This window comes from Mustela nivalis, assembly GCF_964662115.1.
Source record: "Mustela nivalis genome assembly, chromosome: 9".
Lineage (NCBI taxonomy): Eukaryota > Metazoa > Chordata > Mammalia > Carnivora > Mustelidae > Mustela > Mustela nivalis.
In genome coordinates this window covers 53890596-53906596 of record NC_139028.1, presented here as the reverse complement: position 1 = coordinate 53906596, position 16001 = coordinate 53890596, and the positions used below count along the sequence as shown (strand labels likewise).

Below are 16001 nucleotides of genomic sequence, written 5' to 3'. Positions count from 1 at the left end.
CTTTGCCAAGTAATTGAAAGAGCTTTCCTAAGAAAAACTTTCCACTGTTTTCTTCCAGACAATGTTACAGAATTATACAATTAATTTACTCCTGGATGTTTGCTATCAAATCAAAGTGCTGAATATGTGGGTATTCTGATTGACAGGCACAGAATAGAGATGACTGGCTCTCCTTGCTTCCACTGACTGGCTTCTAGCCTTCTGGATGCTAATTAGGGATTAAGCTGGTGCACATGTAAAGGTGGCTTCACATGGTAACTTTCGCAGAGCTAGTTCATATTCTAATCTGAGATGGTAACTTTCATGTGAGTAGGTGCATGCTTCTGAAATAGACTAGGGGACATTCTCTAATGCCCTAAACTAAATTAATAGATAAATATATACACATACACACACACATATATATGTGTATATATATGTGTGTATATATATATATATATATATACATATATTGTGTATATATGTGTATATACACATATACATTACTTATATATAAAATATCATATGTATTATATAATATATATAATCACATACGGCAACTTAAAGGTGAGGCATTTTTTTCAACACTTTTGATTGGCTTTTTTAGTTTATACTTCCTTTGTAAAAAGTCTCCCCAGTACGGTACCTTGCACTTTGTTAGTGCTTGATAAATCTTGGTTGGATGAAATGAAAGATATATTCCAGTAATATCATTTTGAGGGCAGAAGACCCCCAGGACTTTTATTTTATTGTAAGGAGAAGTAAGCATTACACTCATGAAAACAGTGGCTTGAGTTCCTCCTCATTATAGAGTTGAATAAGGGTTTGTCCATCTAATTCTGTGTTTTCAGGTACCTCTGAGGTTCTACAGATTACTTAAGGTCACAGTGGGTAAAGCAAGTGATGGTGTCATAAATGGAACTAAGAACCCTTGAACTTTTCCCTTTAATTATCTAACGGTGGCATTTCAAGAAACATCTGATCAGAGTGGTATTTTGCGGGAAGTAAATAATCTCTGAAAGGATTTACTCCATTTTCATGAAGAATGGACAGTTACCTAATGCAATGATAACGTACTGAACACTGAAATAATTCAAGGTAAAATTACAGTACACAAAGTGAGCTCTAGTCTGCAGCTCTTGGTTTCAATGCATAGATTCATTCACTCCTGGAGTTGTTTCATGTACCCGTAAGATATAAATAAAGCACAGCTTTAGCCATCACATGTTCCTGAACACAGATCTGTCTGCTTGTCTGCAGATCTTGCTTCCATGTTGATTTTGTCACTCAAGAATTTGGAGCTGCTGTTGTGCCAGACACTATGCTAAGTGTCAGGGGTTTAGCAGTGCACAGACTTGGGTCTTACCAAGGGTACCTGGTAAGCTTACAGCTTTCAGTGTGAGACGGGAGTTTGGTTTTAAAAACCATATAAATAAATATATAATTATAAATTGCTTGAGTCTTATGGAAAAAAAGAGAGAGAGAGACAGAGAGACAAGATATAATAGGGGAACAGATTTTCTTTCAGGGATCTTCTCTGAGGAAGTGCAATTTAAGCTTCCATCTAAGATGACCAGAAGTGAACCAGGCAAAGTGTAGTAAGAGCTTTTCAGTTTGGGGAAAGAGCATGTGTGAAGCGTTTGAAATAGGCCGAGATTTAGTGCATTTTGTGAATGTGGATAGTGTGATCAGCAACAGGAGGAGTGAAATCAGGTGTGTAAGGGGCAGGCAGGGGCTGGGTCATGCATAGCTTGGATGCTATCTTAGTGACTTTGCATTTTATACTAATACAAAAGAAGAGAAAGAGATGTGATCTGTATTTTTAACAGATCGCCTTGTTTGCACTGAGAAGAAATCAGGAGGACAGCAATGGAAGTGGTGAGACCAATTAGGAGGCTAGTGTAGGTGGGAGATAATGGAGGCTTGGGTTCAAGTGCTAGAAAGAGAAGTAGAGGGGAATGAATAGATTGGAGACACATTCTGGAAGTAGAATCTATAGGACTTGAAGATAGACTGAAGGATGGGTGTGAGGGAGAACAGGTGTTGGGCATGATCCTCAAGTTTTGGCTTCAGCAATGAAGTATATGAATTGCCATTTAATGGGTTGGGAAAGTAGGGAAGGGGATAAAATGGTGTGAAATCAAGAATTTCAGTATCAGTGTATTGGTGATAATGTCACTAAAATGGGTAGATATATTTGTGAATTTATATGTGTATATGTGACATTTTTTTGAAATGGGGGATAAAATAGGGAAAAAAAGAGAAAGGGGAAAAGAAGGGGACAGAATTAGACTAGAAAACTGAATTCTGAATTCCCAATGGGGTGATGGAGGGTGAGGGTTGGAGACTGGGGCATATCAGGATTGCTGAAGGTATATAATTTGAAAGAGACATAGTCAACATTATACTATATATATATATATATATATATATATATATATATATATATAAATTTGGGAAAAACAACAACAACAACAAAAAAGAAACTCCATGGTCTTCATAATACAAATTACAGAAAGTAAACTGCAGAAGAATTGTATCTGGTAGATCCACACAAGAGGTAGAGTCTACCACCTGCTTATCAGTGAGTTTTAAGAGAGTGATGCATCAAAATCTCCAGTCAGATGCAAGGAATGTGACCTCAGGTTCATCAAAAAAAGAACATGGGTTATTGATACTGAGCCAGAAGGGAGATGAGAAGGTAGGATAAGAATAGAGAAAGGAGAGAAATTGTGAAATGGGTGGAGAATTTTTCCAGCAAGCAAAGACATCTCTGCCATCATGCCTAGGCTGATGCAGGTGCTAATGGTCCCCTGGGTTTGAATCCCAGCCCTGCTACTTGTTAGGGGATGATCTGGGGCATGTCAGGTAACTTCAAGCCCTCTATTTCCTTACTTGTAAAAGGAGGATATTGATAACATCTACTTCATGAGGCAACTGTTAGGGTTAGAAAATACAATTCATAAGCACTACTTAACAAAATGCCTGGCACAGAGGAGAGCTCAGTAAGTGCTAGCTGACTGTGCATAGCTAATTATAGATGTCTGAAGTCATTATTGTAGGTGTGTGTGCACCTTCTGCTTCCCTATGACTACGGTAACTTTGCCTTCTTAGCTTCAAAATGGAATAATCTGCTGTATCAAGAACAGGTTTTTAAGATTTGTTCAAAATAAGAGAAAATTTAATTAATATTTATGAAGCATTCTAAAATGCTATTAGGCTTTAATTGTTGCAATTAGTGAAAATGCCCCAGCTGATTACATGGCCAAAAATATGTTTTCTCATATATTTCTAGAAATGTTATGTATAATTAAAATTTGCTATTTAACTCCTCTAGAAAGGCCCATACTTGACTTTTAACTTTTTCTTTGAAAATAGAAAAGAAAAACAGAGATGATGTTCGAAGGAAACCCTCTTGATACATCCATTTTCATTTTGAATCATTTTTAAATCTGCATTTTCTTGATCTTAACAGTATTATGAAAACATATGAAGGTATTCTATCTGAAAACATAACCCGACAAGTACCTCATTCATCATATGTAGAACATCATGATTGAGATCTCCTGATTTAAAAAAAAAAAACTGGAACTACCTTATAGAACATTAGATTGTCCTTTTATTACTCTCCTCTCTCTGTGACTTTTGCTATTGCATAAAGATGAGATTGTATTATTTAACATACATATACTTTAGAATACTAGTGCAGAATCATATTCAACCTTTAGCCTTACAATGATTTGTTTAGAGAGTTGTGGAAAGTTGTGGAGAGTTCCAAGTCAAATCTGAACTCGGCATTTATTGGCAATACCGTACGGAAGGCAATGCCTTAACTTCTTTGAGCCCTTGTTTTCTTATATAAAATGGGAGTAACAAAATAAAGAGAACATGGTAAAAACCTACCAGGACAGCATACTATAAAGGTTAAAATTCTTGTGGTTGATAGAACCAGCTAATTCTGTAGTTTTGGGCAAGTTGTTTAATACCTTCGGGAGTCAACTAAGTAGTGGTAACATTTTCATTAAAATATTGAATGGGAATAATAGTACCTACTTCTTAGACTATGTTATGCCTGGAGAATAGTAAGTGATTATTAAATATTATTCAAAAATGTACTAAGTACATGCTCTTTTATCCTTCTGTATGAGGGAAATAGTGCTAATTAAATTCCAAAATTAATTCCAAAATTAATTCTTCTGGAAAAATATAATTAATACCTTATTAAAAATGCATGGGAACCAAGAACATTTGGAAAATCATGTGATCATGTCCGAGTGCTCTGTGATCACACTAAAAAGAAAAAAGAAGGCAATGTTCTTAATTCCTCCCATCGCACCAAAGAAGCAGAACATCTCTCCGTGGAGGAAGATGTCAAGCTCCAGAGACATGAGCAGAGGTGGGTTCTACCCATTCATCCTTGTGGAAGCACATGCAATTCGAGAAGATGAAGTGAGGAAGCGCATGCAGTACCTGGTCATCTCAGAGTCAGGGAGCAGGCCTAGGTGGTAGTGGGGGTAGGGAGCTGAGAGAAGGAAGCTTTTGTCACACTCAACAGGGGAATAGTGCCTGGGAGAAGCAGGCTTATCACACAGTTTGTTCACAGTGCTGTAAACGGGTTCCGGAGGCCTGGTGACACAAGAGGAAGAAAGAGAGATGCACGGTTAGCAAACACACCCAACTGGGCAACCAGCTGCATTTCATCGTATGCACCAGTAAACGCCCAAAACAATGCCTTGGGCTTTGTTAGGCTTGAAGAAAGTGTCTTTTTAAGAAACACCATCTCTGGGTAGAAATGAGAACTTCCAGATGACATCAGGCATGATGAAAATTCAGAGGCCTGATCCCTCAGTGGAGTCCTAGTCAGCTTTATAAAGGCCAAACCTTTTTTGGATAATGTTGTCTGAGGTGTCAAACTGTGGGATCCTCCGACATGGCTCCTTTGTAAACTTTAGTGTCACCTTAAGTATAAACTTCATAGAGACTTTCCTGAACCCATTAGCCAGGACATCCTGTTATTTTTCACATCACCCTGTTCATACTTCCTATTTTTTCTGAGCATGAAATAATCTTGTTTGTTTTGTTTAATTTATAATTATTACTCTCACTACACCATAAATTTTATGAGGACAAAAACTACATTTATTTTGTTAACTATTTAGAGTAGAGTCAGTCCACACTCCATAAATATTTGTTGTATTCACATATGCATGAATAAATTGACAAAACTTCACACATTCATGTAGCAATTTTTGGGGGGTGTTGGACTTACCGAGAAGTCTAATTGCTTATATGATCTCAGTGATTTATATATAAATTGCCCCCCCAACAATTAGTTACCGAAAGTCTTCTACCGAGAGGATAATCACTTTAGTAAAATTTCTACTAAATGAATTAATTGAGAGATACTAAAACATTACCTAAAATAGCAGTATCTTTCTGTCGTTACAAACATGGGAAGTAAGATCAGGTACATTTCAGCCCTAGCTTTTGCCAAATGTGCATATATTACAAAGTCCTTGGTTATTAAAAAAAAAAAAGAAAACCTCACAACTCTGTACCCCACTCTTTTAACATATGGTCTGAAACTGCTACCAGTATCTTGCAGGAAAGGTTAAGAATTGAAAGATCCAAATTCAAATGCAAGAACTATCTGGCAGTGTGGGTGGGAAGGCAAGGAGCAGGTCAGCAAATAGGGCAATGTCCACAAGGCCAGATCCAGGTGTGAGTGCCCTTTGGGTCCATGAGACATCAGAGGCAGCAAGCGGTGGCCACCATATCCCTGATCAAAGGTACAGGAAGTACAGGTGGTGAACTTAGTGAGGGCATAGTTCGTGTTTCTATAGCTCCCGAAGGGGTCCCTAGAGTCTTATAGTTGCTCAGTCAATGCTTCTTAAACAGAGCAGGGGAGAAAAGAGGATAATCAAAGCATTAAAAATGAACTTTACCTAATTTATAGTATTTCTGTGGGCCAGTCGGGGCTTAGACACACTATCTAGAGAATTAGTATCTTCCCTAAGACAAAGCCTTCCACAACATAGCAAGGGATGCCTTCCTGGATCTGTTTGTTTTCAACAACACAGTAGAGGGGCTGAGGAGTGGATAGGAGGAATCCAGAGGCTTATTTTGTCATTCAAAAAACTATCTCAGTGGTAAGATGAGGTGCTTTGTAATGGAGTTGGCTTATCCTATCCCAATAGCTAATAAAATAACATTGACAAGGAGATTTTTAAGGTTTCCTTAATGAAATAGCCATTCCCCCCCTCACTTTATGGAAGCTAGCATATATTCTTGTTCCGACAAGTGCTCCGTTTCCAGAAAAACCGAGTAAGTTGGTCAATTTCTGTTTATCAATTTTATAGAGTACACAAAATTCATGACAAACATTTAAAAAGGCAGCTGTAAGATTACTTTTAAAAAGTGCTTTTTATCAGTTTTTATAAGTAATTCACACTCTGTGAAGTGATGTAAAAGGAAAGATGCTTTCAGTTATCTACTGAAATACATCTTTTCAAATGGTCAGATTTGATACTGTTCTTGACCTTTTTGTGGGAGGAGTCCGTTTTTGCTTTGTTAATATACTCAGGTTTAGGAAGATTTATGTGTATTTCTATGGTTCTGTAGACACAAAGATCCATGATGCCAGTCTGATAAAGAAAATTGGCGTGGGAGATCACAGTTCTGTCTGTACTGAAAATGGGCTTATCCACACAAAAACTCATCTTGAAAAGGGCTTTGTATTAATGAGATACATAACTATCAGTTAAATAAGCTATGAGGAGGAATGTACCAACCCTGCGGGGATTTTTCTGCATAAGTGATCACAAGAGGACCTGATATTATACATTTTTGGCTCTATGATTGAGCTGCTGTGGCAGACATGACTTGACTACGTCCCAAACATCCATTTAGTTTTTTCTTATTAAGAGTAAGCCAGGGAGCACCTGGGTGGCTCAGTGGGTTAAGCCTCTGCCTTTGGCTCAGGTCATATTCTCAGGGTCCTGGGATGGAGCCCTGCATTGGGCTCTCTGCTCAGCGGGGAGCCTGCTTCCACTTCTTTCTCTGCCTACCTCTCTACCTACTTGTAATCTCTCTCTGTCAAATAAATAAAGTCTTAAAAAAAAAAAAGAGTAAGCCAGCTTTCCACTAGTCACTTTTCCTATAGAAAAACTATTTCTCAGTCTCCCTTGTAGGTAGATGTGGTCCACTGAAAATGTTAAGCCCAATGTAATTGGAACACAAGATTATGTGGGACTTCTCTGATAGCTGCTTAACGGGGAGCTGACTTGGCTAGGACCCCTGTGATTTTGCTCTTTCCCATCTCTTCCCTTTGCTTACCTGGAACGTGGATATAAGGGTTGGAGCTTCAATAGTCATCTTGGACCATGAAGCAAATTTGAGAATAAAAAGAATACAGAGAGGGGAGCATAATGGTCATTGTGTCACAGATGATAAGGAATCCACTTTCAGACTTTCTGCCTCTGTATTTCTTTTATGAGAGATAAAGTATGTTTATGCTAGTGTCATTTTTTTTTTGTTTTAAATGGGACTTAATTTTAACAGATACCCACAAAACGTAAGATTGATAACAGAATACAAAGAAATAACTATAGATAGGGTTTACCAAAAGGGGCTAATATATTGAATTATGCTAGAAGTCCATCTGACAGGGGCACTTGGGTGGCTCAGTAGGTTAAGCCTCTGCCTTCGGCTCAGGTCATGATCTCAGGGTCCTGGGATTGAGCCCCAGATCGGGCTCTCTGCTCAGCGGGGAGCCTGCTTCCCTCCTCTCTCTCTGCCTGCCTCTCTGCCTACTTGTGATCTCTCTCTCTCTCTCTGTTAAATAAATAAATAAAATCTTTAAAGAAAAAAAAGAAGTCCATCTGACACCGTTTGTATACACAGAAAAATAGAAAGAATGCTACTCTGGTTTTATTGAGAGACTGAGAACTCACTGCATCTTTATTAAAAAATATTATATATATAAAATGGTAACTGATTTAAACTGCCAACACAGGGCTTAAGAATAAAGGAATTGATGACTTCTTTGAGGTCATAAAATATTCTCATGATGATGTCATTTCAGTTAACATTGTGCCTTTTTGCCTTGTAGGGCTGATTTAATTTTCTCAGGCTGCTATTGATTTGGCAGACCAAGAAAATGATGTTACCAATTTTCTCCTAGTCTTTTTACCTCAGTAGATCTGTATTTTGAAACAAATTATCAGAATCAGATCTGGCTAATACATATATTAAGGAAAAAGATCCTACTTGGGTTGTACTCAGCAAAATGAAGAGGAAAAAACTTTCTCTGAACACTACAATAAATTCAAGATAATAAAAACTAGGCCCTGTACATTGTTCAGTGTTGAACTCTTAAGACCTTTACTTCTATCCTTTTGGAATCATTTTGTGGACATATTAGTTCATGACTTCATGACTCACTTGTTTTAGTAAGATTTGGTGTTGGAGGCAAGCTTAGATAACTTGAAATTTAGATGAAGGACCTTGTATCTTTGCCTACGGTCACTTCCAAATTTTTACATGGTGGATGGATTCCTTGCCTTGACTTAATTACTCATGATTCAAAGTCAGATCAAAGCAGAGATACAATTATTACAGCTGCAGACTCATTTATACCTATCGCTCGGACTTCACCCTGAATTTATTTACAAGTCATTTTGTGCAGTCACTGAACTACTGAGTGGACATTTCAAATCCAGCTTAATTGTGAAAACACTTGCTATTTCAGAAGATGGGTAGATGAAAAACACCAAAACATAACAAAACACCTGACAGAGCCTTCTTGTAAGATTCACAATGTCCTCACAACCAAACAACTAAATTAAAAAGATCGGTGAGAATGTCCTTCCAAGTAGTGTAAAAATGGAGTTATATTTGAAGATTTCTGCCTGCTAGATTCACTAAGTTCCTAGGATTCTATTGTGTATAATGTACATATAATGTACATATAATGTGTATAATGTACTATATAGGCCACAGTACAATATCCAGTCAGTACTACAACAAGCTACAGTCTGAGCACAGGAAATAGCATATAGAACGTACTTGAGAAATGTTTCTTGGAATAAATGGATTTTTTTTTAAACTATTCTCCACTGAGAGCAATGAAAGAAGATTTCTGGCTCTTTCAAGGAAGCCCTAAGTTATGCTGAATCCTCTAACTCCATTTAGAATTTTAGGACATCATTAATTACCATAGATTATCCAGAAGGAAACCTCAATGTTGTGAGAAATTACTGTCTTTAGGTACTTCGCTCACCCCCTCTAGACGGCCAGGTTTCCTGCACCTGCAAGCCTGCCCGTGGTTCCTGTGAGAGTCACCGGCTCAGGGCACAGACACAGCTAAGGCCTGAGTTCCAGAAGTCCTAATGCCAGCAGTCACCATTCTTAGTATTTCTCTGCAGTGACATTCTCTGTGACCTCTCCGCCAGACAGACAAGAAATGCCAATTTATGAGCTGTCACTGGGATCTGGGTGGCAGGAACAGATGCTACCACCACTTCCCATTTATTCAGTAAAGAAGTGCCACAGGGAAATGACTTTAGGCAGTGTGAATCAGCCAGTCACAAACTGAAGGAGCCTGTTTACCCCATTATAAACCTCCAGAGTCACCCAGGTCAGGAGGTAATGAATATGGAAATCCAGTCTGTGGTACCTCCTGTCTCTCCTCTTTCTATAAATGCCCCCAGAAAGAGGGGGAAAGAGTTAGAGATATGAGTGTAATCTCTAAGTGAATTTATAAACAAACCATTTATTTTGCTGCCCACTTATCAGGGGCCATAGATAAATGGCTTTGTAGTCTCTAGTGTTCAGCCATCAGCATTTATTTGCATATCTATGGGTTTATAATTGCAGGCTCTTATAGCATATAATTAGCACACCCTGGCCCTCTGTGACCCCTCTTCTCTGAACTCCATTAGCACTTGCTATTTGTTCAGCTTCCTTGGCATTTTCAGTTGCTAATCTGCAAAGACTGTAGAGGGAGGTGCTTCATCCAACCCTCTCCTAAGGAAAACCACCCCGTCTGCAACTGCCTCTTCCCATTTGTCCCACGGACTCCCACCCAATTCAGTTCCCTACTCAGCCAAAGCTGCTTAAACCAGGACTGGGACTCTGATTCTGCAACCGTGACCTGTAGGACCTGTATAGTATGGCTGGGAAGAGGGGGCGGGGGGAAACATAGGCCATTTGGATTCGACTCCTGAATATGAATCAAGGAGCAGAAAAAGAAATGGTCAGCTTTTAGCATGAGGGAAGGACACGGGCATGTACAGGGTAGCTGTGGCTGTGTCTACTAATTAGAGTGAAACTTCCCAAGTTTCAGAACGAAGCTTCCCAGATTTTGTTGCTAAAGTGTCTAGAGATTCCTTGAATCCAGAAAACAGTCTGTGTTCCCTCTTTAAGGGACTTATTAGGGCTCATGCTATTAAATTTCTCTCCTGGCTCCCATATGACATCAGATGCATAATGAAAATCAACTACCACCTCCCACAGTACTCCTTCCCTGGAGCTTAGGTCACACCGCTTGCTTACAATCAAACGAGTGAAAATAAAACAGACACTCTGCTTGTTTTTACTATCGTTTTTAGATCCCCTCAACTAAATTATGCCACTCAAAGACAAAAGATAAAACTTGGATCCCTATGTAATTCCATAGTCCCTGAGACCAATGCCTAACTGATCCTGTCTTTTATTTATTATGGGTTCTTTTGTATTATCTTCTACAACACTGCATTAAAATATTATCTTAATTGCAGAGTTTTTTGGTGCCCCCTTAAATTTTGCGTCTGACGTGATACTTCACTTGCCTCATCCTAGTCCTTGTCCTGTCTGTACCAGAGACAAAAAATATTTAATGTAGGGGTGACAGTCATTGTTAGTACTCATCCGTGTGGCACCTGAAGACAGGTCAAATGGATAGGACTTCCTTCCCTTAGAAGTAGCAAGAGTGACTCATACCCTGTTGAGTTCTCCATTCTCCATAAAAGGGACTGCTTTTTTCAAAGCCCAAAGGCTGAATCAGGTAGGACCCTCACCTCATTATACTGTCATTTTTGGTGCACCGGCCTCCTTCTTTTCAGATTATTAGCTCTCAGAGGATCAGGCCCAAATCTCATTTATCTTTGTTTCTATATTGCTTTCCTGCAATATGCAAGAATATATGAGTGAAATACTGTCATAGGAAAGAAACAAAGCTATAGGGGTAGGGAAAGGGACCAGTATTTTTTATTCCTTCTCCCTGAGCTAGAATTAAAAGGAAGAGTCTAAAATTACAGAGGGGAAGGATTTGAGTTATATATTTGTATGCTTTTGGCCATAAATCTGTCATAAGGAATGATGTGGATGAATCTGCAAACTGCTCAGGTCTTCCAGGCTTCCCCCTGCTGCAGCCTCCCCTGCACACTCTGAAGGTAGCATCCAGCCCCATGCAGGACACAGTATACTGCTTGGCATAATTTGGAGGAAAAGGTTTTGGTTTTTAACCTTACGAGAGTGTCTCATGTTCCCCTTTACACATAATGCAGTGTTTTGGGACCAAGGATGTAGAGAAGTAAGCAAAAAGGGTTGAATTCTAGGCCTGGGCTAATAGGTCTTAAGGGCAGAATTCCGGGGAGCCTAAAAGTAATGGTTTTGAAGAAAAGAGAATATAGGACCAGCTGTGAACTATGTGGAGTAACAGGTGAACCTGGCATTATAACAGGAAGGATGAAAGAAGAAGCAGACTTCTCTTACATTGAGCATTGAGCAGAAAAGTGTCAGCCCTTTGGTGAAGGTGCTGTAAGAACTCAAAGTACAACACAGAGAGATGTGGCGAATGACTTGGTCTAGGTGATGTGTGAGCGCTCATCCAACTCCCTCATTCTAAGCACCATCAGGATTCCACCTTTCATTAGAGGCCTACTTGCACTGTACTTGCTTTTCTAAAATGTGGCTTCTTTCTTGTAATGATATTAAAAAGCCTTCTCTACATAGCAACAAAGTTGTTAAGCTATAAAATTATACACAGAGGTAAACTATTACAGAGCAGTATGGTAAGTGCAAAGAAAGAGAGCTAGGTTTGACTCTGGCTCTTCTAAATTTTACTCTGTGTGGTCTGTGGTTTCTCAACTTCCCTGAAACCTGACATTCTCATCTGTAAAGTGGGCACAGTAAGGTCACCCTGAGAGGAACATAAATCACGTAGCTCAGTGCATGGGATGCACCGTGAATTTACCAAACAGCAGTCAATCTTTTCCTTTCTTTTCTTTTAAAATAAATTTGACATGCAACCATTGTGTAAAAGTCCAAGGTATGCAGTCCATTTCTGTGATACATTTATGTATTATAATATGACTGCTGATGTGCTGATATTTACATTATATAATTTTAGTACAGTATTACTGTCTCTATCCATTATACTGAGCATCAGATCTCTACCACTTATTTACTACTCATTACAAGTTTGTACCCTTAAATACTACCACTCTTATCCTATCCACCCCCACCATCTCTTGGTAACCACCATTTTACTCTTTTTTTCATCTTTTTTTTGGGGGGGTGGGGAGGTAGACGGGAAGGGAGACAGAGAATCTTCAGCAGGCTCCATACCCAGTGTGTGGCTCCATCTTACCATCCTGAGATCATGACCTAAGCCAAAATCAAGAACCAGATGCTTAACTGACTGAGCCACCTCAACACCTCACTCTGTTTTTATTTATGTATTTTTAAATTATGTTCAGTTATCCACCTTACTCTGTTTTTTTTTTTTTTTTTTTTTTTATCTTGTTTATCACTTTCAGGCACTTGTGCTCACAGGGCTTCCTAGCCCCTGAGAATACCGCTCCCCATCAGGCAGTTTATGTATTAGCCCGTTAATGTCACGTGGATTCTGCACAAGAGAGAACAAAGGAAGTAACAAGCTGTGGTTTTCAGTATCACCAAAGGCACTGCATAATGTTGCTTTTTAAAGACTCACTTTTGCTTCTGATATGGAAAAGATAATTGGTCATCTACCATAGCCCTCGGGGCTGATGCTCCCTTTGTATGAACCTCTCAATTATTTTCATTGTCTCTAACAACATAGCTCCAACTCAAACTCCTAATTTGTGCCTGCACCTTCATAATGATTTGCTTTCCTCTATGACTCACAGCTGTGGTGCCATATCAAATTGTTGGGCCATAAGTAATTTGTTATTAGCAATAGTCTATGTACCATGATCTAAATACTTATTAAAGTAGGGTCAATTCACGATTTTCTCTGCATAAGCACCATTCTCAGTTATATTTTACTATGTTTGTTTATTGAGGAGAGAAATGGCTGTCTACAAGCTATACCATTTAAAGTCATTTTGAAACTTTTCAATTTATTAAGGTGCTTTATTTTTTCAGAAGAATGTTTGAGTTTCAATAAAATTAGTCTCCCATGACTGTGGATTATAAATGGTTCCTGCAATATATATATTTTTTTAAATTAGAAGTTGAAAGTCAATGACCCTGACAACAGTGTCTATAATAGAAGTAATTCCAAAAAGGACCAGAATCACCGTACCTTGGTATTGGGTAAGTGTGTCCAGTTACAGTAGTATTTTTATGGCATTCTGAAAGATGTTGAAATAAATACTGTCCAAAATGCACAAGCCCAAAAATAATGGCTAGACCAAGGTTTTTGACATGTGAATTATTTGAGCAAGGTTTACTATGCCCTATCACAGTGTTTAAATTCTTTTATTTTTATAAATCTAAAGGTTTTTTTTTTCTTTTTAGTTGAACTCCTAGGATAAAATGTAAATCTACCAAAAAAGTAGGTTAATAAGCAGTTAGCATCCTGATGGAGAAGATTTTTTTTTAACTAGGCTCTATGCCCAGTTGGGAGCCCAATGTGAGGTGTGAACTCATGACCCTGATATCAAGACCTGAGCTGAGACCAAGAGTCAGACACTTAACTGATTGAGCCACTGAAGTACCTTGGAAAAAAAAATTATGTATAAAATAAATGAAAGAAGTCATATAAAAGATGAGAGATTTGACTACATGACAATTGAAAGTAATAAAAGTCATACTTTTGCTAAAGTAAAAAAAGTCATAAGCCATAAGTTGATAAAGCATCTTCTCAAATACATCTATTAATATTTTTAAGATGCTCTACAACTCTATAAGATAAACCATAAATTTTCAATAGAAAATAGACAAAGGCATTTATCATTCAATCCCAAAAGAGAACACACAAACAACAAATAGACACACAAATATAAATGTTTAATCTACTAGGAATAAAAGTAATGCAAATTAAATGCTCTGCCTCCCCTTTGCCTGTTTAAAAATCAAGAAGGATTTTAAAATCAATAAATCACAATTTAGTTGTGATATGGTGAGCTAGACACTCATATTGCTGGTGCCATGGAGTGTTCAACTTCCTTACAACATTCCAAGAAAGCAATCTGGCAACGTATTTCAGAAGTTTTAGAAGTAATCCTGCCCCTTGGTTCAGCAATTCTACCTCCAGTGTGTAATCCTAGTAAGAAAATAAAAATTGTGGACATAGGGTTCCATTAGAGAGAAAGTCACCATGGTTTGTTATAAAAGAAAGAACAAAAGTAAACAATCAGAACGTCCAAAAAATAGACAAAAAGTGTGTAATGTGAGATGCAGTCACATGATGGTTTCTTGTCCAGCCATTAAAGATTCACGAAAAATTCTAATGATACAGGAAAATGGTTTCCTTTATCATGCTGGATAAAAGTGTAATATGGAATTGTATATTGGATTGTGGGGACAGTGGGAGTTGCAAAAACTAGTTCTCTTAAGGAGCCTAAACTAAGAAGACAGGAAAGTAAAGGCTGTGGAGAGTAAGGATTGTACACAGGGTTGGGGTGGGGTGAACGAGGGCCTTCTAGGAAGTGGTAATGAATAACACATGCAAAGTTAAAGGGGAATCTAAACACATGTCCCATTCAGGAAGTTTAAAAAGGCTTGAGTAGGAGACAAACTTGAAAAGGTAGGCAGGTCTTGAGCACAAGTCTAAAATCTACCAGTGACAGAAAGCCATGGAGGTTAGTGCTCTCCGCCCTGAATGCAATGAGAGTTCAATCATCTGTACTGTTCATTTTACATTCATCCATTTATTTCATCTATATTTACCAAAAACCTCCCCTGTACCAGGCCCAGAGAGAGGTAATATGTGTGTGTGTGTGGGCAGTGAATAAGATAAAATGTTCCCTCTGCTAATTGAGCAAAATCTTGTTTACAAGGAAATTGGATTTCTAGCAGCAGAGAGAATCATTTGAGCTAGTGCAGGGGATAGACCTATGTACACAGGCATTCAGGAAAAGTTGAACTGGTGGAGCTCCAGAAGATAGGCTGCAGTGAACTGTTTCAACTCTAGAGCTTTCCCGTCAAGGTGACAACTTTCCTCTTTGTGCTACTTCCTTCTCTCTCTAGCCATGATTCTTTAACTGATACTTTATAAATGAGATACTCTCTACCCCACTGTTCCTGCTGCTCTTATTTCTGCTCCCTAATAACACCAACCTGCACACGACTCATGATAGACCCTTTTCATCATTACCTATTAGCTTCATTTTTCACTGACAGGTGATCATTCAGGCTGCCTTTTAATTAAAAATTCCTGAGAGGACTCAATAGACCCAGCTCACGTTTTTTGACTGAACCAATTGCTGGGCACCGGCTAGCCTCTGGATTAGGATCCTTCGGGTCAAGTACACATCCTGTTCATTTGCTGGGGGATGAGCCACCTGCCCCTTTCGGTTTTACCCTTCCAACAGGGATGTAGGCAGGGCACAGCGGTCTGAGCTGAGCTAGGCATCCCACTGGTATTCTTAGATTTGACCTGAAGGGTAACTAAACACATCTTTGTTATTTCCGGCAAGTAATATTCAAAAATGGTATAGAGAAAGGAAGGGCCATTTCTTTTGGATACGAATTTGGAAACAGAAAAGTCTGAAGGCTTTAAAAAAATATATGGGGAACATCACAAATGTCCCCAAAAGAAGGCTCAAAGCTTA

At 38.5% G+C, this 16001-nt stretch overlaps 1 protein-coding gene across 26 annotated transcripts in view; it reads right to left on the bottom strand.

The window, feature by feature from the left end:
• DLG2 (discs large MAGUK scaffold protein 2) overlaps nt 1–16001 on the bottom strand; it is a gene marked incomplete at its 3' end in the record, with an annotated part of 2041616 nt that overhangs the window by 433239 nt on the left and 1592376 nt on the right. For 20 of the 26 annotated variants that reach the window (XM_082682853.1, XM_082682864.1, XM_082682875.1 and 17 more), the window contains one exon: nt 4450–4605. The exons of the other annotated variants lie outside the window; for them this stretch is intronic. In XM_082682853.1, coding sequence (XP_082538979.1) covers nt 4450–4605 — 156 coding nt within the window. The remainder of the gene's footprint in view (nt 1–4449; nt 4606–16001) is intronic. 26 annotated transcript variants of the gene reach the window in all.